General features: G+C 43.3%; 1 protein-coding gene across 1 annotated transcript in view; it reads right to left on the bottom strand.

Moving 5' to 3' along the window:
• Pygl (glycogen phosphorylase L) overlaps positions 1 to 23,569 on the bottom strand; it is a 53,139-nt gene extending 29,570 nt beyond the window's left edge. The window contains exon 1 of the mRNA XM_052738157.1: positions 23,486 to 23,569. Within this exon, the coding sequence (XP_052594117.1) occupies positions 23,486 to 23,569 (84 nt within the window). The remainder of the gene's footprint in view (positions 1 to 23,485) is intronic.
• Positions 23,570 to 25,769: the final 2,200 nt, after the last annotated feature.

Below are 25,769 nucleotides of genomic sequence, written 5' to 3'. Positions count from 1 at the left end.
ATGTACCTGAGTGAAGGTACCTTTGGAGTTCAGAAAAGAATGTCAGATCTCCTGGAGTTGGAGAGGCAGGCAGCTGTGAGGCACTCAACGTGGATGCTGGGAACCCAACTCTGGTCCACTGTAAGAACAGTGTCTGCTTTTAACCACTGAGCCATCTCTCCAGCCCCTGTCAAACACATCTCGATCCATGAGATTACACATCAGGGGAGAATGTGCAGTAGGTAGAATGTGGTGCACCAAACAGGTCCATATCCCAATCCCAGGAGCCCATGAATAAACACGTTAGGTTATAAGGCCAAAGGGAATTGAAGCTGCAGGTGAGTTTCCTAACAAGCAATCAGGGAGCTCACCCTGGATTTCAGTCACAGTGTTCACAAGGGCCCGAAGAGCGGAAGAGGGAGACAGGAGAATCAGAAGGAGAACGGCCTGAGAGAAACACACGCTGGCTTTGAAGACTGAGAAGGGGGCGGGACAAGCTATCAGAGTGGTTTCTAGAAGCTGGGTGGGAGAAAGTAGGCCGTGCCCTAGGTCTCCCCGAGCTGGGTGTTAGCCTTCTGCCCTACAGGGTGGTAAGAGAATAAATCCGTGTCTATTCCAGACACTCTTTTATGATTTATGCAGAGACAAGAAACCAATATAAGGTGAGATTCCTAGAACCCAGGAATACGACGCCTACAGATTTGAAGTTAGAATATTTATATTTCATTTGATGCTTACATTCATGAGTTCTACTCAATTATCATGCACTAAATATTTTAGACAACCATGAAAAGCTTCATAATGCACTCTGTAAAGGTTACTCATCCATACCTGATAAGGTCTATAAAATTGGATGAGCGTGTCCTGACACTAACCCAACATTCCATTCACATCTCTGGTGTTTAGTTCATTTTATTACAAGTATGGATGAGTAACCTTTACAATAGAATACAATTATGCCTATGGATTAATCATTTTTGATCTAAATAAGTTTTTTTAAAGCACCTATTTCTCTAGGTAGACCAGAAATTAATTTGTAATCAGGGAATGAAAAATATTGATGTTTAATTGCTTTCCAAATTAGAAAAAATTAGTCAAATTCCTGTGTTATTGGGTCCCAGTACGTTACCCACAAATTCTATTCAAATATGCCATTCTCAAAGTCAAGGAATCCAATGCTGAGTGCCTGGAAACGAAGCAGAATAAGGGAATTTATCCTGAAATAGTCCCTCCTGGGAGACACGTTACACCGGATCCTAACTCCCGTGATCTCACACACAAAGCTTGACATTCAGCAGCCAAGGCCAGTCTTTCCCAGCAGTTTGGAAATGTCATTACACATGTGCAGAGCGAGCTGTCCGTCCCAGGATGCCCACTCAGAAATGAAGTAACAGAGCCAGGCTTTGCATCCACAGTTTGGTAAATGAAATAAGAAAACCTGATTTCACTTTTCCTATGCTTCCCAGTTTCAGGGTTTCCGGATCTTAACTGCATCCAGTCCAAGATCTTGATTTTTCCATCGCTTCCCGCCCCACTTCACTTCTTTGTTTCTCTAGCCACTACTGTTTTGTCCTGCTCCGTGCAATTTTCTGGAACCTTCTCTTTTAGCTCTTCAAATGAAAAGCATTGTTTTTTAAGTTTTAGGATGAGGAAGCAGATATTTGTTTAAACAAAAATCAAGATCTGAGGCCATGTCTTATACCTGTTAAGATTCTTCCTGCCTTGACTTAGCTTCTGCCCATCCAATGAAGGAACAAATAAATGAACCCTTCCCTCGCGCATTAACAAAATTGCTCTGGAGCCTTCTCCTTTGGAGCAGTCATTAGTAAAGCTCTCTGGGTAGCCAGCCTAGAACATGAGTGTGGTCCCACGTGAGTGCTGGTGCTGCACACCAAGGCTCCCAGTTCCCATTTGCATCAACCATGAGATCTGGCAACCAATCCCCTAATGCAAAATGCTGCCCCTCCTTTCCCTGGGAAACAAATGGCTGACAGCTAGTCAGCTGTCTGCTACTGCTGCTCACACCAGTGTTATCAGTGCTGCTCTCTTTTACAGAATTGAAATGTGTTTATCTTCTAGAACATTCCAGAGTGATATACAGCGTCCCCTGACCTGTTGGTATCACTTCCTGTGAGAGAAGGGGTTTGTTTCCTAGCAGTCACCATGGTTAGTATTATTAGGATTTGGATTTCCTATATTTTGTGGTAATGTTCTACTCACTAAAATAGAACACACTAATCTTAAAATACTGATCTGTCGTATTTGAAATTTTTCTTAAATTTTAAAAATTTGATTGCCAACTATTAACTTATGACCCACTCAAACTGTGAGAAACAGAGGCAGAAAATGCACTGTGTATGAAAACATTTCAGAAGGCATGAAAAACAAGTCTATTTCTCCCATCTTTATTATAAAATTTTAAAAGTGGTCCTTCGCCTGAATTTATTTACATTTCTCCTAGTAATGTAGACTGTTGACTAAAACTTCAGCCACACTTATAAAATCCATATGCTTTAAATATTTTGACAAGAAACCATATGTATAGAAGGCAAGAGCTAAAAGTAAAAGATATCTGCAGAGCCAAGTGGACACACACAGTTAGCCATGAAGATCAACTAAAGATAGTTTACTCAGAAAGAGATCTCTGGGCCCCAAGTGCAAGCTAATTTTACAACATAGTTTTAAATTAAATCCCAACAACCAAGATTATTTAGTTTTTAAACGCACAACTAGCTAGAAAGAGTGCTTCTCTGTATAGATTACAGCAAGAAGTGCCACCCAGTAAGTTATCAGTAAAAAAGTTGGAAGAGAAAAAAAAAGTGGAGAATTGAGAAAAGTGGCTGGGGAATCTTGGAGTGTGGGCTACTCCATGTCAGCCTCCCCCCATAAGGATTACAGTGTCCCGCCATATTCTGGAACTCAGGGCCCGTGCTCAAGCGCAGCCCAAATTTTAGCACTTCCTATCTTGTGCCCTTGAACTAGGTTCCAGGTGCTTTAACCTCCATACCCACATGGGGAAAAGTCTATTCCCTCTGGCCAGCAGCAATCCTCCTGTTTGAAGAAGCCAAATGAAATCATGTCTATAAGTGATCTCTTTTACCCAGAATGAGGACTGCATTTCTTAGCCTGTCTTCAACTGGGTGTGTCCCTGGGACTAACTTCTGACCAAAGTGATTAGAGACAAAATTGGCACATGTCACTGTAGCATGAATTGTTAGAAGGTCTTATCAATAAAACAAACCTGGACCAGGTATTGGGGTGAATGCTGGAAGATCAGAGAAGCAGAACAAGCCACAGCTACCTCACCTCACCTGTTCCTCAGCTGATCCTGTTTCCTCAGACTGGAAGCCTCTGTGTTCTCATCCGAATGAACCTCAGCTGAACTGTGCTGCTCAAAGCCTAAAAGCTTAACCAGCCAAATGCTGCTAGTTTCTGGTCTTCACGCCTTATATACCTTTCTGCTTTCTGCCATCACTCCCTGGGATTAAAGGCTCACTTTCTGGGATTAAAGGCGTGAGTCATCGTGCTTGGCTGTATCCTTGAACACACAGAGATCCAGACAGATCTCTGCCTCTGGAATGCTAGAATTAAAGACGTGTGCTACCACTGCCTATCCTCTATGTTTAATATTGTGGCTGTTCTGTTCTCTGACCCCAGATAAGTTTATTAGCATGCACAATATTTCGGGGAACATAATACCACCACATGCCACCTGTAGGACCCTCTTTCCTTTCATCTAATGTGGAGGTAAGAGGGCAGATCTCACCGTGTAAACCATACTGGACCCTTGCAGGTGACAGATACAGAGCAAAGATGCTAGACCCCAAAGATGGCTTTAACAGGACACTCAGCTAACTGTTAAAGGAAAAAAAAAGCAATGTTTTATTTAAACTCCTTCAGTTTAGACACTTATGATGTGTCTCTATTACACTAATTAAAAATGACAAATGTCCCGAAGGTTATGGAAGGGATTGTTATGGGATGCTTGAAGAATATAAAAAATGTCTCTGATTTTAAGTTTAGTGAGTCTTATTCTTAGCTCTCCATTTGAAAGGGAAAATGTTCATAGGCTCTCTAGGCCAGGTTAGAATATGTCTGTGAAGGAAGAACTAACAGTGAGGAGGCTGAGTGGGCCAGCCCCAACACCAGCACAGCACCCCCACCCTGCCCTTGCTCCAGTGTCCTGGGAAACCAACTCTTCCCCGTGGGAGGGAAGGAACAGAGGACAGAATCTGAGCACAGGGGAAGCAAAGATTTTTCATTTCTCCTAAACACTACTTCTGCAACTTGCCCTCACGTTACCATGGTTACCACATGACTTCTGAATTAGTTTCTACAGAAACAGCAATTACGGAAACCGATAAGCCTCAAAATTGCCCAGGTGCCTCCATTAGTAATAAGAAATGCTGGCCATCTGTTTAAAATGCACCCACTGGAGGGAGGCTTTTCTTTCTACATTATTTTTTTCTGTGTGCTCACAAACATTCAAATTGGGGGCATAGAACTGTACGATGGAGAATGACCAGACTATTGCCCACTCCTCTGCTGAGCATGTCCAACCATCAGGGAAACTTCCTCAGGCTCCAGGGCTGGGGTGAGGCTCAGTGGTAGGTTCCATCAACAGCAAAGCAAAACCAAATAACTAAGTAACAGTAAAAAACAACAGCTTAGGAGTTCCAAATAATGCATTAAAGAGAATATGTGGAGGACATTCTGTAAAAGAAGTGCATCCTAATTTTAAGATTTTTGCAGGTCTTTCCTTCGTAGATGAACCCACTTCTGTCTGGAAAGTGTTAAGATTAGAATGTGCTTCTGAGCTCTGTGTCTTCCTTTCCCACTTCAGACTGCACTTGCCTTCTAGGATAATGTTGGAGAGATACAATTTTCACCATATTATTTACTGCTGACATTCTGTTCTTATTTTTTAATTTGCTCAGTTCTCTCCCCCGTAGCTAAGTCTTCCAAGTCATATATCAGTTCATCTTGTTGTCATTCTCAGGTCAATGTCCTAGCAAGTCTCTGCATGTATCATACGAAAGAACCAGCCTGCCTCCATCTTAGACAAACCAGGTTCGTTCCTGTTTATGATTAAACCTCTGTTTCTCAGGGATTGGGCTGTGTCCCACCTGTAACCTAACTACAATGGCTCTGTACTGCCTGTTCCAGGGATAGCAATCATATCTCTGGGGTTTTTTTTGTTTGTTTGTTTGTTTTTGGTTTTTTTGAGACAGCGTTTCTCTGTGTAGCTTTGTGCCTTTCCTGGAACTCTCGAACTCACAGAGATCCGTCTGGCTCTGCCTCCCAAGTGCTGGGATTAAAGGCATGCGCACCACCGCCCGGCCCAATCATATCTTTGTTTCCAAAGTTGTTTATAACCATCTTGCAACACTACCTTTGTTTCAAAAGGTTACATGACCACCTATGTCTGACTACCTTGTTATGACTGCCTGTTGTTATGACTACCTTGTGATGACTGCCTGTTGTTATGACTACCTTGTTATGCCCACCTGCAACCCTGTCTTTGTTTCAGGAGGTCGTTAGGACTAACTTGGTATGTTATGTTCTGCTCCTGTAACCCTGCCTATTTTGCCTGCCAAATCCACCATTTGGAAACCCCCTACTCCTGACTATAAAAGCCTTGTCTTCCTCACATCCAATGCTGACCTCTCAAACCCTGACTTAGGGGGAGGCAGCCTGAGTACATGAATAAAAAAGCTTGTTTAATTAGTTTGGCCATGATGATTTGGGTGAGTGGTCTTTCTCCTCACATCTTTGGGTTTAACAATACCATCCTCATTTGTACAGAGTCAGGCAATGTGTGAGCTGCTTTCACTCAACACAGTGCTTTCGAGGCTCACACACCTTGTAACGTGTACTGTACTACAAGCTCATCCCTTACATTGTTGAGTAACATGCCATTATATGGGTGTTCTATATTGATTTTTTTTCTTTTTTGGTGGTGGTCTTTCTCTTTAATGAGATAAAACTTTTGGCCTTGAACTTTCATAGTCTTCTTCTCCAGAGGGCTGGGATTACAGGTGTGTACCACCATGTCCTGGCTGTTGATTTATCCAAGTTCCTCCTGCTCACAAACACAGTTGGATTTCTCTAGTGCTAAACCCTACTATTAATACAGCTGTTAAACCCTACTATTAATAGAGCGCTCTTGCAAGTCATTTGTGGGTATATATTCTCATCTTCTTTGAGTAAGTTCCCAACTATGGTTTTCTTGATTTGTTATAGAAGAATTTAACAGTTTTGCAGACTTGATTTCATTCTCTAACAATGGTGGGGGCTTCCTTGTTCCATGTCCTTTCTATTATTCAGACTTTCTTGGTAATGACTAGTGCTAAGAATCTGTTCATGTGCTTAGTGACATTCCAACATATTTTTATAAAGCATCTGATTGTGTCAGCTTAAAAAATTGATTGTTGTTTATATAGGAATATATTTGTATATATATACATTGTGTGTGTAACCCCTTGATATATGTCATATTTTTCCTAGTCTATATCTTTATACCTTCTTATTTATAGAAGAATTGGGATTTTGATGATGTATATATATTTTTTTTAGAGTTAACTGTTCCTGTGACCTCTCTAGGATATTTTTGCTCATCCCAAATTGCAAAGATATTCTTCTGCATTTTTCTTTAGAACCGTAATGGTTCTGCTGACACTTTGGATGCTATGATCTCATTAAAATCAATGTATACGTATATTACTATAGCAATTGACATCCCTGTTGTGGTTATTTTGCCCCCATTTATCTTATTTGGGATTCTGTTCACTTTTTACATCTGAGGATTGAAGTAATTTCCTAATTTTAGAAAAATTCATAGTCATCAATTTTTAAAGTATTTCTTCATTGTCCTCACCTTCTACCTTTATGGCATCTAATAATATTTTACAATGATAAATGTATGATATAAAATATGTGCAATAAAATACTGATGACACTGCACATACGTCCTATATAGCAGGCTACACAAAACACACCCTCCAACCTCAGACCCTCTAGTCTCTGTCTTTGCTTCTTTACCTTCTTGGCTCCCCAGCTGATGACTCCTTGTCCCCTGCCTTTCTCCTCCGTTCCTCATCTGCTACAAAGCCCAGCGAGCAGCTTCTGCTCTTATGACGTCATGCTTTTAACCGCCACCCAAATCTTTGGCTAATCCCTGGACTTCTAATGCAAAGAGTGGTTGGTTCCAGGAAGCCTGGAAGAAAGCAACAAGGTATACGTGTAAAACATGCCCAATATAATAATATATTAACTCTTTCCGTGCTTCCTCTCTGATGAAATCATGCGCCTGTTTGTGCACGCTAACTAACTTCCCCACTGAACTCATTACTGTGTGCATATTTATATCCGATCCTTATCTGATAACATCAACATCAGAACCACCTTTTTGGGCCTATGATGACGTCTTCCGGTCTTGACCAGGGATTCTTCAAATATCTCATAGTTATTGGCTGTATATCAAACACAGCATTGTACATCAAACACAGAAGTGCCCATTGGAAAATGGGTTTTTATGCAGATAACACCTGCATAGATTTCCATCACGAACCCTAGACAAAACATGTATTTAAAAATCTATTCGAAGGTTCTGGAGGACAACTGAAAGAGGACTGGCAGAAAGCACATTTTCACAGGTTGTTTTTCCTCTCCGGCAGTGTCAGCTAGAAAAACTGAGGTCCCATGGCCAGTGACGTGAGACGGCAGAGTACATGTCTACCCAAATGGCTCCAAATTGTGGGGCAAGGCATATGATCCTGGGAAGAAGAGTGCCATGGAGAGGGGATCCAAATCTTTGGGTAACTCCGGAACTGTGGGTACAGGAGGGAGTCTGAGGGGTCTAGAGGAAAGCACAGCTGTGTGGGGGTGAAACAGTCAAGCAGAGAAAGCTACACCTGCCTAATAAGAGGCTTGAGAGCTTGACCCCTGACGGCATGGAGGTTTGGTAGCCACCTTGGGATTTCCAGATATCACCCCCACAAAGCAGAACACTAAGCCTCTACCAGGCCAGAGGGATTGCCTGGTCATTTATGTGGGTAACAGGAACAATCAGACTTCCCAGGTAAAGGAAGCAGATGCTGGAGTTTTTGATGTATTGTCCACAATGTTCAGTAAATAATAAAACATTATTGGAACATGTACAGAAACAGAAAATGAGGGCCATAGCTGAGAAGAAGAAAGGAGGGAAAGAGGCAAAAAAAAGTGGCCCTGAGCCAGGCCTGGTGGCGCATGTCTTTAATCCTAGTACTTAAGAGGCAGACGCAGGTGGCTTTCTGAGTTTGAGGCCAGCCTGATCTACAGAGCAAGTTCCAGGACAGCCAGGGCTACACAGAAAAACCCTGACTCAAAAAAAACAAAACAAAACCTGCAAACAAACAGACAAACAAAAAGTCGTTCTGAGGTAACTCAGATGTTGGAATTACCAAGGTTTCAAAACAGCTCTAATAACTATGTCCAAAGACTGATCATGAATGAACTGATAGGGAATTTCAAAGAAGAAATTGGAGCTAAAAAATATATAGTTTAAAAGAACCATATGGGAATATGAGAACAGAAAAGCGGATCTGTAGTAACTATCAACTTACTAGGCTGAACAGCATACAGCAGGCAGAAGAGGGGTTCTGAAAAGAGGTCAATAGCAGTTACGCAAGCTGGAAGATAAAGGGTGTGAAAATGCACAGGGTCACTGTCTCCACAGCATCAAGAAGAAGGAAATGATGTCATTTCTGGGGAAGGAAACAGAACCAGAGATCACCGTGTTAAGCAGATCCAGGAAGACAAATATCATGTTTTTTCTTATGCATTGAACACAGACATCTATGTGTGCGTATGTGATGAAAGATGTATAGAGATGGAGACTGAACAGAGGGAAGAAGAGAAAGACAAACAGCATGTTTTCTCCCCATACAAAATCTAGATTTAGTTATATAATATGTATGCTCGCGTATGTATATACATGATCTATGTATATACATGATATGTAGGCACATAGTAGACTTCTAAAGTCAAAGATAAACAGAAAATCATGACATTTTCCAGAAAAGACACATTGCATAAGGGGGACTAACAAGTAGCAGCTGACATCATCCCATCAGGAATAAGGAAAGATGGACTTGAACTAAACCTTCAAAATGCTAAAGAAAAAAATTCCAAATTTTTATGTCCAAGAAAAAAAATAACTTTCAAAAATCAGGATAAAATATATTTTGTGTGTGTGTGTGTGTATGTGTGTGGTGTGTTCACATCACAGCTCCTGTGTAGAGGTCAGAAGACACCTCTCAGGAGTCGGTTCTCTCTTGGCACCTCCTGGAATCTGGGGGAATTGAACTTAGGTTGCCAGGCCTAGATGCTCAGCCATCTCTGGCCCAAAATAAAGACATTTTTAAATAAATAGAAGCTAAAAGAATTTGTCTCCAGTAGACCTGCATTGCAGAAAATTTAAGAATTTTTTTTAGGGTGCAGAGGAATGATAGAAGATTGCAATTTTAATTTGCTGGAAGGAATCAAGTATTAAAATGGGCATAAATATGCATGGATAGTAAAAAAACTACATACTTTGCCCCCTAATTTATTTAAAAGGCTGTGATTGCTAAAGGCAAAATTTAAGCCTGTGCCTTGAGGTTTACGATATATGCACGTATAATACACACGAGAGTAACAGTCAAAAGCATACGGCTGGAGAAGCCATCTGAACTGTCGCGAGGCTCTGACGCTTTATGCGGATGCTGCCTCTAAGCCACTGGGGTCAGTCAGCAACTACAGCAGTCCCTGGAACACCCTGACCTGTATACTGTTAGCAGTATATAACACCCGAAGCAGTCACTAAAAATAAGCCAGGACATTTAGACAAGTTCTCAGAACTGTCACCATTATTTCTAATTTCTAATACCCGTTTATATATATAACAAATGTGAGGTTCAGCAAGGCTGTGGAACTGAAGAACTCTAACTCCAGCTTGCCATGTCACAGCTAGCTAGGACTTCTTCAGCTAGACTTTGCTCTGCCACCACGGGAGGTCAGGAAGACTTTTAAAAGGAGGCATGGTGGCACTGGTCCAGGACACAGAAGGTTTTATCCAGAACACCTGACTTTGCAGGGCACGTGAGTTCTATCTACCCCACTGCCTCTTCTGCTAAGGAAGGAGAAAGGGTGCTCAGGAAAGAGGCCTGTTAATTAACATTTTTGAGCGAGGGTCGGAGGGGATGAAATGTGAATGGCTTCCAAGGCAGCATCGTAATCCGCCGCCGACTTGGCAGGGATGGTCTGATGGAGTACCGAAGGTGGACAGCCGTGCTGGGGGAGGACACCCACCAGAGGGTAGGAGACAGGACACAGGCGAGTGAGGTGGTTTAGGGCGAAGAAGAAAGAGTTGACGGCGGAACTAGAGACAGGACGTAATTACCACTCCTGGGTGTGGCTGACGTCCACACTGTCCTCAGGTAGAGTTCTCTACCCTTTGATTTGCCTAGAAAGTTGCTGATCTTGCCAGAGAATTAGTTACAGATTCATAGATTGCATCCAAGCATTCAAACATGGGTTCTTAAAAGAACAAGACACCCACACAATACACAGGAACAATTAACCTTTTAATGGAGAGCTGAAGACTTTTATTAGTATATATTAATTTTAAATAATAGGTTTCTTTATGACATTTTCATACATATATGGAGTGTATTTTTATTGTATTTAGCCTTCATTAGCCTATTTGTCTCCCTTCTGCTTTCACTGATCCCCATTTTCCCCCAACTAGTTGTCCTCCTACTTAAATGTCTTTATTTGTATTTTTTGGAGACTCAATGAATTTAGTTAGGGTGACTTGCAAGAGCATGGGCGAGGGGCTATTTGCAGAAGCACAGGCTACACCACAGCAGAAAATGTCTCTCCCTCCCCCAACAACTGTTAACAGCTTATAAAGCCCCCTGGGAGGGGCGGGGCCTCCCGAGCCACTCACGATTTCTTGCAGGAATGGCGATTGTCTAGTTTCATAGTTACTGGTTTTTAAAGAATTACAGATAGAGGGACAAGAGGTTTTGCTTGTTTGTTATTCCCACTCCCCAACCCAGGTAGAAGAAAGAGGAAACCAGACTCATGCTTGGAAATTTCCCTAAATTCATATTTATAAAAAGTCAGAAATATAAATATTGGAGTTAAACGGATTGCTTTTTCCTTGTAGAATAAATGGCTCTTATTTTTATTTAAGAAAGATTTGTTCCTTTGAAAACATTTGCTCTGAAACACACTTCTCCCGGGGTTGTTTCCTAGTATGTCTGGGGGAGCGATGTCGTGTAAAGACAGGCTAGCGCGCACACAGGAGGGGCTGTGCTGTGAGACCCTACAGGACTGGGAAACCCTCTCTGCTCACAAGACAAGATGGCAAGGAAAAAAATCATTGTGACTGGGGATTCAATTTTGTTTTGGTCTAAGTATTTACGGATCTTAAAAAGTAATCCAAAGGGTAAGTAAGAGACGGGCAGACCGTCCAATAGAGTCCAACTGACAACAGACCAAAGACTACTCAAAAGACCAGAGAATATATATGGAAACCTTAACACCATTGGTCACTGCAGCATCCTGACAGCACCAGGCAAGAAAGTTAAAACGAAAGGCAAATAACAGCAAGCGTTGGCAAGGGTGAGGAGGCTGGCAGGGCGAACCACCAGCCAGTAACACCATTTCGCCGGATGGTGCTCTGCTGATCACATGGGCATCCCACTGAAGATCAGTCCCTCTCCTTGAGATATGCCCAACAGAAACCTTTACCTTGGTGCACAAAAGACAAGTGCTATAATAGTGGGAGCCTGTTTTCAGGTTCCTCGTGGCTTTACCCAGCAGGTCCGCATAGAGAGGATGATCAGGACCAAGGGCCTGAGTACAGGTGTCTGAGATGGTCTGCACTTGACTGGGCTGGGGCAAGGGGTGAAAGGTCTTTTGCTCTACCCCTTGGCATTTCTATAAATAACCTGCAGCAGAGACAGGGCTCATTGGAATAGGTTCCAGGCCCTCTTGAGGCTATCCTTTATTTTCTATCTGTTTATCTCCGCAATCTAAATCCTTCTATCTAATATTTTCTGCTGCTCGCACTCAAGAAAACTCTGGGGAACTGTGGGGTTGATGGGTAAATGCCCCTCATATAATGCTCCTAGCTATGCGACTCACACTAGCCCACATCTGAAACCTGTCCAAAAGCCAAGCGATGGAATGCTATACAACGGTGAGAAGGAGTGATTGACCCAAAACTACATGCAACAATCTGAATGAGCCTGGCCAACACAAAATTGAGCAAAGGAAGCCGTGCGCGACTACGTGCGGTATAGAGACATTTAACCATGTGTGAGCATATGAACAGAAACTCCTGAGAAGAAGCTGCATGGGGCTGTGAATGAAAACTCCTGAAAGGAAGCTGTGTCTGCAGCAACTGGTTGGCTGATTAGAATTTCAGTGCCGTGGAGAGACTGGAATGTTGCCGGTCCAGTGGCTAATTGCCTTCCCTTAGCTTGGGCTAAATTCTGGCCCCCTGAACAGCCATTTCTTGCCCACCCCAAGACCTCCACCATGTCACACCTACTAACGTCTTGTGGCGATAGACTTTTAAAAGCTTTTAGAATCTATTAACTTTGCAGACAACTGGCTTCTACCAAGGTTGACTACGAGGTCCAGCTATCAAAGTATTGAAGTCCAGCAATCAAAAGCCCCCTAGGCTTATCTGGTTAACATGCCCAGTCAAAACAAACCAGCTCACCCTAACATGGGGGTGGCAGGGTGTGGGGTGAGGGGTGAGGGGTATACCCTTCTCCCTTTCTAAACTGCCATTTGCCTATGGACCCTGTCTGTCTGTCTTTATCACAGAGGCAGGTCTTTGTCCTTCTGGGGCAAATACATCTCTGTGCTGAGAACTTGGTCTTGGTGTGTCTTCTGCCGATCCTGGGCCTTTCATTCCTCATACTATACATTCATGGTTTCTACACTGACATTTTCTGTGACTTTTTTTTTCTTTTTGCAGCTGCAGGCTTAAATAATTTTAGAAATTACTTTAGAAAACTTGCAATCCTGCATTTCCTTCTGTCTGACGTAAGCTAAAAAGTAACAAGGCATGGTGGGGTTGGCTTATATCAATCCTTCTTAACTCCAGTGATCTCAGGCAGGTAGGTGGTCTGAGGTCAGCCAAGGCATATTATAGGGTCCGAGGAAATGCTGAAGGAAGACCCCAGACTCAAATAGCATGTAGGAGCAAAGAGCATTTCTTATACCACATGCATGTGGGGTCGCTCACCTGTTCAAAATGGCGACGACCCTGAAATGAGCGTTCAGGCTCCTTTTAAGCACAGCCAGGGGAGTTTCAGGGTCAGTTACCTAATTAGCTAGTGTATTTCTAATTGGCTGAGGTTTAGTCTTATCGTTTTTTGGACACATCTCCACAGTTTGGACGTGACTCAGAAGAGGGCTGCTGGGTTTGTCCTTGAGACACTGTGAGACTGACTTAGATCCTCTGTGTTTGTTCGCTCCCTCGACCCTGAATGTAAGGACCTTGTAGATAAATGGTCCTTTGTTGGAAAAGACTCCTGTTTGTCCTTCTCGGAGAACTGGGACCTAAATTCAGTTGTGAAAGCAGGAGAGTTTAACCCCTTCATATGCCAGGAACCAAGGTGTTTTCGGCACCGAATATCACCAAGGCCCATGAACAAAGACTAAAGACAACGACCAAACACATTTGACCTCTGCAATGAACATCATTTTATTCCTGTCAAACGGTGGCTCTTGCCTTGAGGTAAAGAACTCCAGGTCACACCCCAGCTCAGTCCTAAGGGTCCCCTGCTCAGAGTGAGAAGGCAGACACATATTTATCCATTTTGCTTCCACTCTTCATTTCTCTCAGTCAGATAGTATTTCTTATTTTTGGTTGTGAGCCTAGCCTTTAACGGCTGAGCCATCTCTCCAGCCCTGTATTTCTTATTTTAAAGAGTAATTTGTCAAAAACCAGCTTTTTAATTCCCTTTTGGCTTTCCTGCACACCCCTCTTTCCTTGTAAAGAAACAAAGGGCTCTTAGGGTCATTGCTGATCAGCCTGTGGGTTGTAGCTCTGCAGGGAAGGGGAATCAAGTTCAAAGCCAGTCAGCATGCGGCCTCCTCCCTCCACTAGGCAGCCTCTCTGCCCCCTCTCTTCCCTTCCCTCTAACAAGGGTCCGACAGGACTATGAAGGCCTCTGGAGACTTTCAAGGCCCAGGTTTAAAAAAAAAGTGGGGGGATGGAAGAAACCGCCTCTACCTCACCCGACATGCTTTGATCCCCCAGGGTTGAGGCCCCCCGCTGAGAGACTTGAAACACTGGAGCCGTGAAATGTCTTCACAAAGACGCCCCAGCAGACAGTTTTATCTATGAGACTCAGAGGGACATCAATACACCATGATCCTAATGACACCGGCCTCTGAGACCACCTTCTCCCATTTGTTATTTCTTCCTGGGGGGGGGGGGAATTTACAAATCTCTTGCTAATCTATTGGTGTCATGAGCTCAAAAATGCATTTATAGACGTGTTTATATATGAAAACATACAGCAAAGATGTCTTCACACTGAAGCTGTCTCTCGTGAGTTTAAAACCTATCCCAGTTTACACAAACGTTCGGGAACTCATCCTCATGTAGGACTGCATTCCAGGAGCACCCTGCTAGGGGCTTTCACCTGCCTACCCTCCCCCGCCCCATTTTCCCTGCTCTTCCTGAAATCATGGGATGAACTTTTAGCAAACCCATCGGCATGTGTGAGTCAGGGATCTTCAGCAAAATTCAGGGAAGAAACAGCAACAACAAAAATGTCCGTGGGGATGGCTGAGCTGTCTGAACACTCCAAGATTCTGGAGCTGGGTGGCTAGTCTGATCTGTCTGGATTTTTCCTTGTTACTGGCTAACTTCTGAGGATTGTGACTCCCTGCATTTGGTATAAGAACCTACCGACTGCAAAATTCATTGTGGGCTCTTTCGCCAAATGAAGCTAAAAGGATATTCTAGCAAGTGGGTATTAGTAGCCTTTATTTGGCAGGTAGAGACTTTAGACACTGTAGAGAGCTGTGCACAGCTGCGCCTCAAAGATGGCGCTGGCGTCTGCCTTCCCGATGGCAGGTGTTCTCTGGGATAAACAACTCCTTATTTGGCTTGGGCATGGAATCTGGCTTGCTTGTGTATGTCTGACCCTATCGGCATTATCCATGTGGCACTACGGGGTTGGTTGCCCAGTGGCTATAAAGGGCGTGGGCTGGATTTCCCTGGAGTCAGAAGTTGGCTTTCCCTGGGGTCAGAAGATTGTTCAAGGTTCCTGAATAAACTGCTTGGAGAAGAGCCTGGTGTTGCGTCTTCCTTGCTGGTCGAGGCGGACGCGACAAGACACTCCTGTTGTCTACAGCTACAGTCAGAATACAGTCCAGAACACAGGAATGCCAGTGCACCAGTATAAACAGCTGAATGTTTGTTTGTTTGTTTAATAATAAGAGCTGTTATTTATGGACACATGCTCATGCCCAGGACTTCTCGATGATAAGCTCTAGGGGCTGCTCTAGCGGGTCTAACATTATTGCTGCCTGTTTGCCAAATGAGGAACTTACCTGAGGTACAGAGCAGTTTAGTCACTCGGCAACGACAGTCAAGTAAATGAAGACAATGAGGTTTCCTGGCTCCAAACCCAGGTTTCCTCCTCAGAATTCACTGGCCTCCTCTACTCAAAAGAATGGTACCCCTCAAGGTCACGAGTGGCTTTTGGTCTTCTGGATCCTTCCCTTTCTGTCTCTTCACCTTGCCTGTGCCCTGTGAAAGGGACCCTGTGCCTGGCTGCTTGAATTCCCCTCATTCTCAGAGGAGAGACTCATACGCTGGGGAAACCAGCCGGAAGCAGTGTGGCCCTTCTCTCCAGGCTTTTATAGATACAACGTAGTTATGCAAACTAGCGGAAACTTGGATTTACTCTACCATGCTTCCATCAGTTACAGTTGCATGGCTGTGGCAGACACTAGGGAGAACAACTCACAGGGAGGGATGTTTTACTTTAGCTCACAGTTCCAGAGCTCAGTCTGCAGTATCTTGGTCTCCTGCGCTTGGGCAGAATACAGGGCAGTGGCAATGTGGTGGAGGAGACTGTTACCCCCATGGTGGACTGGAAGCAGAGAACAAGGAAGGGACTGGGAAAGAGCTGTAACTTTCAAAGGCATGTCCCTGCCATCTACCTCCTGCAAGCCCAACCTTCCGCAGTTTCTAGAACGTCCCCAAATAGCGCCACCTGCTGGTAACCTAAGCTTTAACACATTGGCCTACGGACATTAGACATTTCAGACTGCTATTTCTGTCTTCCTCATGGCAATCCTTGGAGGTAGGATCTGTTACAATTTCCATTTCAGAGATGAGAAACGCAAAGAAACACAAGTTCACATGTAGTCAACCACCATATATTCTTCACCCCTTCATGCTGCTACCCGGATTGTCATAGACCTAGCTCAATTCTGTTAGCTGTCTGATACACCGGCCAGTCCCCCTGTGGTTTATCATGACAACTCTCTTCATAGCGCTAGTCCTTTGGCCTTAACTCTGGTTTTCACACTTGCCATAAAAAGACTTAACCAGAGACGAATTTTTAACATGGTTCATTTTATTCCCTGTTTCTTACATTTTCTTGTGTGTTAATCTGAATTTCTGAAGAATATCTCATATTCTCCTAGCCATGTATAGTGTTAAAATACTGGTGGTGACTTGTACACAGTCAAAAAAACACTGAGGTCTAAGATACTCTATGACTTTAGGTGAGGCACCTGTGACGCGTCAAACTGAAGCACTGGCCCTCATCAGCCTCTGCCTCAACACACACCAAGCCCTCCTAAGCCAATTCTAATGAGCTGTCCTGCCAAATCATAGGGAAGCCTACAGTGAGATAAACACCAAACGAGATTGCATCTGACGGCAAAGTTCACCCACAAAATCCTGTCCCTGATCTCAGTTTGAGTATTAAAAGAACCAGTTCGCAGAGACATCTGGGCTTAAGCTGACCACACACCATCATCAAGCATTCTCCACATGGAGACCTGTGAAGAGTGTCTGGGCATATATAAAAGTGCTTGCTTGTGTAATCAGCTAGACATTTCCCTCACTGCACAAACTTCTCAGCAGCTGATCAACCAAATAGTCTCTTCACCTGCACCTGAACTTGAACTAACAAGAACTTCACTTGGGCTAAGGGGAGCCTCACTCAGGTAGTTACAATAAGGATGGGTTCTGAACATAAGCCATCTAAATTCCTTCTCACACCTGGGAAGTAAAGAGCGGTAGGATAAGGAAGAAATTCAGGGATTAGAGCATCCCACTGACCCATGTGATTCAACCTCTGAAGAAAAGCATAAGCTACAAGCAACACTAAAGGAAACTGATTTCAAATCCAATGTCTGTAAATTTTATGTCAATCTCTTCAGGTATGTGAGTTCAATAATTTCTTCAAAAAAACATTCTGGGGTTCACATTCACAGTAACCAAGATATGAAAACCAGCTAAGTAAGTATCCACTAGTGAATGAAGAGATAAGGAAAAAGTGATACACACACACACACACACACACACACACACACACACACACACACACACAAATATTACTCAGCCTTAAAAAGGAAATTATTCCACTTGTGACAATATGGATGGGTCTGGAGACATTATTCTAAATGAGATAAACCAGACCCAAAAAGAAATATGTTTTCTGTCTCACTTACATGTGGAATCCTAAGTCAAGTATACAAAAAATAGAAGTTAGGGCTGGAGAGATGGCTCAGAGGTTAAGAACACTGGTTGTTCTTCCAGAGGACCTGAGTTCAATTCCTAGCAACCACATGGTGGCTCACAACCATCTGTAATGAGATCTGGCGCCCTCTTCTGACCCGCAGGCATACATGTAGGCAGAACACTGTATACATAATAAAATAAATCTTAAAATTTTTTTTAAAAAAAATAGAAATTATATGGTAAGGGGAATTAGGATGTGTAGGTCAAATGATAAAATACAGGAGATGTGCAGAATAATCATCTCTCAGGATCTAGTGTACAACATGAGAACCACAGTAAAGAAACCGTTATCCAGGATCTTTCGTTAAAGGAGAATTTACTGCTCTTGTCACAAAAAAGTAACAATGTCAGACAACAGGTTTATCAGTCTGAGTCACTCCACTAGTTACTGAACCACCTACAGGTGAACCTTAAATGCGCAGGATAAAGTATATCTGAAAAACAGAGTAAGATTTCCAATGACTATTTTACAATATAACCTTTTGTATTTGCTGAGTTTTATAAAACGTAATAATCAACAATCCCAAGCTTTTTATTTAGCATTTTTTTTTTTTTTTGGTTTTTCGAGACAGGGTTTCTCTGTGTAGCTTTGCGCCTTTCCTGGAACTCACTTGGTAGCCCAGGCTGGCCTCGAACTCACAGAGATCCGCCTGGCTCTGCCTCCCGAGTGCTGGGATTAAAGGCGTGCGCCACCACCGCCCGGCTTTATTTAGCATTTTTATATAGCATTTTATTTATAGCAAATTAAACTATTAAATAAAGCTGAGTTTGGTGGTGTATGCTTATAATACCGGTACATCTGAGACTGTGGCAAGAGGACTGTGTGAGCTTGAGGCCAGCTTGGACTAAACAGAGAGATCATGACTCAAAATAAAAAGAATTTTAAAGATAAATTGATAACTTTGTTATAATAAAATGTATGATTTAATGAAATGGAAATACAGTTGAACTCTTTGGCCATACTCAGGAAAGAATAATTAATTGGCCAGTCTTTGTCAGCCTTCAATTTAGACAATAATGTTTTACTGACTAATTCAATCATCTCCCATTTGCAGATGAAATTTATAAATTATTTTTTTATTTCTGGTCCTCAATCTAAGCAGAATGTCCAGATTCTATTCAGTGTTCTAAGATGGATAGTGTGGGGATGCCTGTCCTCGGGAGCTACTCAGGAGGCTAAGGCAGGAAGGAGAATGGAGTTAGTGGGTAGTCAGGGCAACTTGGCAAGACTCTGTCTCCAAATAAAAAAAAAATGAAAAGGGACATAGCTCCGAAGTTAGAGTGCTTGCCTAGAATGCATGAGCCCCCGGGTTTAATCCCTAAGACCATCATCAACACCAACAAAAATTCTATCATATTTCTTATCAGTAATGGCTACCTGCCAATCGATTCTGTGTTGCATTTAATCACTTTATGACATCTTTCAAACTAAGATGAACAGGAGCACATTTTGAAATGACCCTGATGTGTATGCTGTAATCTTATTTTATCATTACATGCTGTTGGCCAAGAACATTACAATAATACATTGTTGGGATCAGTGCCAGCCCTAAGGCTGCTACACACTAGATATGATTTGAGGAGCTGTCATCTCTTGGACCTTCGCTGGGAATGAAGCCAGGCCTGAGAGAGCCAGTGACTAGGGGAAGGCAGAGGACACACAAGCCACATGGGGTGGCTAAGGAGACTCCCCAACAGCTGACTGAGCCTACCAGACACACGCCAACGAAAGGAAGCCTTGGAGAGGACTAAGAAGTCAGGCCGGGACTTGGGGTACAGCTCAGGACTACAGGGCTTGCCTAGCATGCTGGCAGCTCTTCTTTGGTCCTAGCGCTGCAAGATGGCTACCACAGAGAACATGAAGGAAGGTGCGCGCAGGCAGGTCGGCAGAAACCAGGAGATTCACAGAGGACCACAGCAGAGTGGAGAGGGATGGTGGACTCAGGCTGATCCTTTGGACAAAGGTTCTGAGTTACTGAAAGCTAATGTTTGTGGAAATAGAGTAAGTCATGATAAAGAAGGGCCATCAATTGAATGGCATAAACATACACAAGTCTTCCTTAAAGAACAACAATAACCAAACAAAGTTAATAAACTTTGGTGATTATAGACATAGAATATAGAAAACCAACAATCAAAAAAACAAACAAACAAAAAAACAAACAAACAAAAAAACAAACAAACAGTGAGTGTGAGTGTCTGGGATCATGGAAGAGTCCCCCAAAGGGAAAAATCCTGTTTCAACTGAGCCTCATTGAATAAACACACACACACACACACACACACACACACACACACACACACACACACACACAAGCAATAAAAGTGGGCTCTTGCTTAATGTAAATTCCATAAAATAAGGTGGTTTTCCTTTTTTAACAGTAAGAAGTACCACATGACTTTGGTAATTTTAAGAAGTGGTCAGTTGTTTTTTCTGACCTCAGAAAGAGTTGGGCAATCGATGTGGATGTGTAAGACCCAGTGCCACAATTCTATCAGTTTATAACTTTCACCTGTACAGGGGAATCTTGCATTCTGGCATTTTAACTTGCTTTTTAAAATACCACAATGGTGACTCTCAATTAACAGAACGCACAGCAGGGCTAGAGCGTTACGGCTCTCTACAGAAGTGAACTCCATCACCACAGTCAGATGTGGAACTCAGGGTGAGGAGGAAGGCCACCATGCCCAGGGAAGCGTCGTCTGCTGCGCTGAGATGTTCCTACACTTTTGTAATTGGCGAGGCCAGCTGGACAGAGATCATCCAAGTTCTACCTTGGAATCAGCCCTTTGGGGTTGAGAAAAATAGAAAAAGACGAAGATGAAGCCAAAGTCAACTGAAAGGATTTCCAACGACATCTCCAGTCCCTGGGGAAACGCAAATCATAACCTCAAAGGGACACCACTTCACACCCTCTAGGACGTCTACGAAGTAGACCATAACATGTTGACAAGGTTGGGAAAAACGTCACGGCATACACTGCTGATGGGAAGGCAGGAAGGTAGTGTCTTTGGAAAACAAATCGGCAGTCTCAAGGTGTCAAACATCAAGCTCCAAAATGACTCAATTCCACTCCCAGATGCTCATTTCTGGTGTCTTCCCACTTTCCAATATTTGAACATTTTGACCTAAGCTGAGCATGTCAGACCCACAGCCTACCCCACTTCAGATGCCAATCACAAGTCCCAGGCCCCTGGCTCACCTGGACTTTTGTCTGACTTGGTTGCGACTTGGTTGCAACTTGGGGGGAACTCCCTTTCAGGTGTAACAATTCTCTAAGGCAGCGGTTCTCAACCTGTGGGTCAAGACCCCTTGGAAGGCTCAAACTACCCTTTCACGGGGGTCATATATCAGATATCCTGCATATCAGATATTTACATTATGATTCATAACAGTAGCAAAATTAGTTAAGAAGTAGTAACAGTATAATTTTATGGTTGGGTGTCACCACAACGTGAGGAACTGTATTAAAGGGGCGCAGCATTAGGAAGGTTGAGAACTGATGATCTGGGGTGACTCAGGAAAACATTGTGCTTACATTTGAAGGTTTCTCATAGAACTAGGAACTCGGGAAAAACCGAATGCAAGAAATGGACAGAGCAAGAAGAGAATGGAGCGTGGTGTGTGTTCTCCGGGAGTGCCACATGCTTAGCGCCTACGAGCTTACCCACTTGCAGCCCCTGAATCTTGCCATTCAGGGATTTTTTTTTACAGACCCATGCTTTCAGCTTCCTTCTGTTCCTGTGGATCAAAGACCAGGGGATGGTGGTGGCATATGAGAGTTTCATATTTGGTCATCTGGGGCCCAGTTTCTAGAAGTTATGTGGGGCCTGCCTGGACTTGCCTCATAAGCACATACTCAGATATAGGAAAAAGGCACTTCTATAATTTAGGATATTAGAGGCATCATGAGCTGGGAACCAAGGACAAGATCCAAATATGTCTTTTATACCACACTTGAGACAATTGAAAACATATCCACACAAAAGCCTGTGCATAGAGATCCAAGCAGCATTACGTATAATCTCTGAGACATGAGAGCAAACGTGCTTACCATGTCTGCTTACATAAAGAAGCATGACATATCTAATACTACAGATTTTTAACCCATCACAAAAAAAGGACCAAGTATGGATGTGTGCTACAAAGTGCTGTAAAGGATGAACCTTGAAACCACACTTAGTGGGAGAGGCCAGACACAAAAGGAAATACATCCTATAACTAAGTTTGTATGGAATACTCAGATTAGTCAAATCCACAGAAACAGGAAGTGCTCTAGAAGCTTCCAGGCACTGGGGTCAGGGTGGAGTGTTGAGGGTATAAATGCAGATGGGGGATAGTTGTGGAGGATTAAGATTGTTGTATTTGTTTATGCTGTGGAACATTTGTTTAATGATGCAAAGATGTGTTGCACTTGTTTAACTCTGTGAAGCTATATTACGTTGTCTGTCTAAAACACCTGATTGGTCTAATAAAGAGCTGAACAGCCAATAGCAAGGCAGGAGAAAGGATAGGCGGGGCTGGCAGGCAGAGAGAATAAATAGGAGGAGAAATTTGAGAGGAAAAGATCCAGGAATGAGAAAATAAGGAGGAGGACATGAGGGGCCAGCCACCCAGCTACATAAAAAGACATGGAATGAGAAGGAAAGAAAAGATATACAGAAATAGAGAAAGGTAAAAGCACAGAAGGAAAAGGTAGACGGGGTAATTTAAGATAAGAAAAGCTACAGCTAGGCAGTGGTGGTACATGCCTTTAATCCCAGCACTCGGGGAGGCAGAAGCAGGCGGATCTCTGTGAGTTCGAGGCCAGCCTGGTCTACAGAGCGAGATCCAGGACAGGAACCAAAACTACACAGAAAAACCCTGTCTAGAAAAACCAAAAAAAAAAAAAAGAAAGAAAGAAAGAAAGAAAGAAAAGCTGGCTAGAAACAAGGCAAGCCAAGGCCAGGCATTCATAAGAAAGAATAAGCCTCCATGTACATTTATTTGGGAGCTGGGTGGCCGGCCCCCAAAAGAGCTAAAGACTAAAAGCAGCCAACAACAGGGGATTCTTTCCAAGTGATGAAAATGTGGGATTTCACTGTGGTGTTGGTTGCACATCTCTGTGAATAAATAGACTGAAAGCTACTGAATTAAAATGTAAAAGGGTGAATGTTGTGATGAGCTTTTTATATACTGAGAGGGACCTGCTGTCTCCATATGAGAGTTAGCATCCTTACAGCACTGAGGATGAGCACAGATAGGCAGAGCAGGAGGCCTGTGTGGCCTGCAATGGTCCCTGGCCATTGCAGTAGGGAATGCACAAGGCTAGAGTCTGACTCTGTTGTCTGCCAGCTATGACAGGCTTCTTGGCTTTTGGGGCTCTATTTCCCATTTGTAATGAGGATGGGAATGGCATCTGCCTCATAATGTGGAGAGAAGTCCACCTGACTTCAGAGCATGTCCGTGGACCTGCACCTAGAACACTGTGTGCTTGGGATGTAAGTGGTTAAAGTTATGAAAGCCTTGTCTGGGATTCCCTCTTGACCTCGTTTCCTTATTTGATGAGTCTAGAACTTGACACTTGTCTCGATCAAGTGAGTCATTATGTAGCTGTCTAGTGCTGCTATTCTGAAGACTGTGCAGGTTTGGAGTACTTGCTCTAGTATCTTGAGTTTTGAAATCGATATTCCTCACTTAGGTACCAGCAGATCTCGGGGTTTGGTGGAAACCTCTTGAGGGTTGATCAAGTTTTCGTATCCTAGAACTAAGACAGCGACACCCGGCATGCGGAGAGTAACAGCGAAGTGAGAGGGCTTAAGGAAGAATACACGTCCAAGGGAGGAAGCAGGCCTCACAAAGGCCTTCAGTGGCTCCGATGGGAGTGGGAGACACAGGGAGCTTTTACGACACAAAGCACAGCTTGAGCTTAGCATGGGCTTTTCTACACATGCCCTGTTCCATGTAGTTCTACATACCACTTCATGGGTCATATGCCTCAGCATCTTAAATCTCCAAATAGAGGTGCGCATTTTAGTATTAAAACAACCATGGGCCCCTCTGCCTGGACCTGCACCCCAGCTAGTTTTAGCATGCAGCTGGGTGAGGCTAGGGGACTCAGCCCTCCTTTTTTGCCAACTTGCTTTTTTCATATGCTAATTTTGTAAGGCTTTGGGTAAGACCCTCTGGACCTCACTCTGTCCCCATTCTCCTGTCTCAATTCGACTCCACTGTAGAATTGCATCCTTCAGATCTTATTCAGAATAAAAAGAGGCAATCCATAGTTACCAGTGGGAGAGGGCTGAGGAGTTCTGCTCTGGGCGTGCTAAGTGTGAGGCAGTTCCGTCCATCCAAATGATGGTTCCAGTGGACTGTAGAAGCAAATGTTGGATTAACAGCTAAACATGAGCTCAACCATAAAAACTGTGAAATTTTGATAATCTGAAAAACATTTAAATAAAACCAGTAATCACAGTTTCTGGAGGATTGCAAGTTCAAGGCCAACCTAGGCAACTTAATGATACTCTGTCTCAAAATTTAAAAAAAAGAAAGAAGCATAGGCTAAGGACATAGCGCAATAGTAGAGCACTTGCCAAGCATGTGAGAGGTCATAGGTTCCCTTCCCAGAAGCAGCTTTCAAAGAATCCATGTTCTATGCTAGGTACACACGTGCATGTGCCATTTGGGGTCTACCGAGAATGGTCAAACATGATACCCTTGAATACTGAACTTGTTAGAGCCAGCCTGGAAATACAGCATTCACACAAATTTCAATGTTCTATTTTTCTTGTTCCTCAAAGTGGGAAATGGAGAACATTGTATATAATACCACTCCATGTTCTAGCTCCACCAATGGTGGACTGACTTCTACAGTGGCAGAAAATGGGCCAGATGCCACAGGCAGCTTGTAAACACCCGTTGATTACGTGCTGAAAGCTGTTTTTTGTATTTCCTCGCAAAATCTTGGCTAGATGATTGATGGTCAATAAAATCAATAGGAGCTTCTTGTTAGAAGCCCCGTGGATTTATCTCTGCCATGGAAGATTTACTAGATTGGATGGAAGTCTGATTTTACATTTGACTTTATGTGACGAATCCTCTTGGATAACATTTCACAGGTGTGAGAGGGAGGATGGTCGAGCATAAGCAGCGTGGCTTTATAGGCTTCGTGAATCATTCTGTCCTGGCAACGGTGTAAATACCAGTAAGCAAAAGATGGTGTGGGTGTGTAGTACAGTCAGCTGTTGCTCACTTGCTGTGGGGAGAAGAAACTACAGACCATCCAGAAAGGGTGATCACGACAGAATGTTCTGGGGTCTTGTTCAGCTTTCCACTGGAGCTTGCTCTTTAGCCTATATATACATTTGATGGTCCAGGGTTTTACTCTGAGGTCACCAAGCCTGCTCTAGGTTATCTGATTTAGGTTAACTACTTTTGCCCATTTCTGCCAGCTGCTTAGTTCAGAGGACAGATGATATCCTGAAATTATACACATGGCAGCTCAAATGCCTCTCTCAGACTTTTCCTGGAGCATGGGACACAATGAGGAGTCCATATTGTAGGTTGTTCCTCAGAATACAAGCTTCAAGCAAAGTAAGAATAAGGAAGAGGAACGAATATCTCAATAAAGCCAAACTGTGGCCATCAGGGTAGAAAGTCAGCATCCTTCCCATGAATGCATCAGCAGCAGATGAGAATTAACCGTCTACGAAGCCCAGCTCCTCAGAAAAGATGGCTGTTCCCACACCAAAGAGCCATGTTCAGCCAAACTTTCCAAAGCAAAGTCCTTCAGGAACAGCTTCTTCTTTGATCAGAGCTGTTAGCAAAGGCATGCAGCTTTGATTTCATGCAAGTGTCCTTATCCATTGGTGCTGCTGTACAAAATGCCACGGGCAGGGACATTCCTAATGAACAGGAATTGATTTGGCTCACAGTTTTAGAAGATCAAAAGACTGCATCTGTGGAGGGCCATCTGCTGCATCATGACAC

The sequence above is a fragment of the Peromyscus californicus genome, unplaced genomic scaffold, assembly GCF_007827085.1.
Source record: "Peromyscus californicus insignis strain IS unplaced genomic scaffold, ASM782708v3 Scaffold_15__1_contigs__length_86483966, whole genome shotgun sequence".
Taxonomy (NCBI): Eukaryota; Metazoa; Chordata; class Mammalia; order Rodentia; family Cricetidae; genus Peromyscus; species Peromyscus californicus.
The sequence above is the reverse complement of the archived record's forward strand: the minus strand, read 5'-3'. Positions and strand labels throughout refer to the sequence as shown.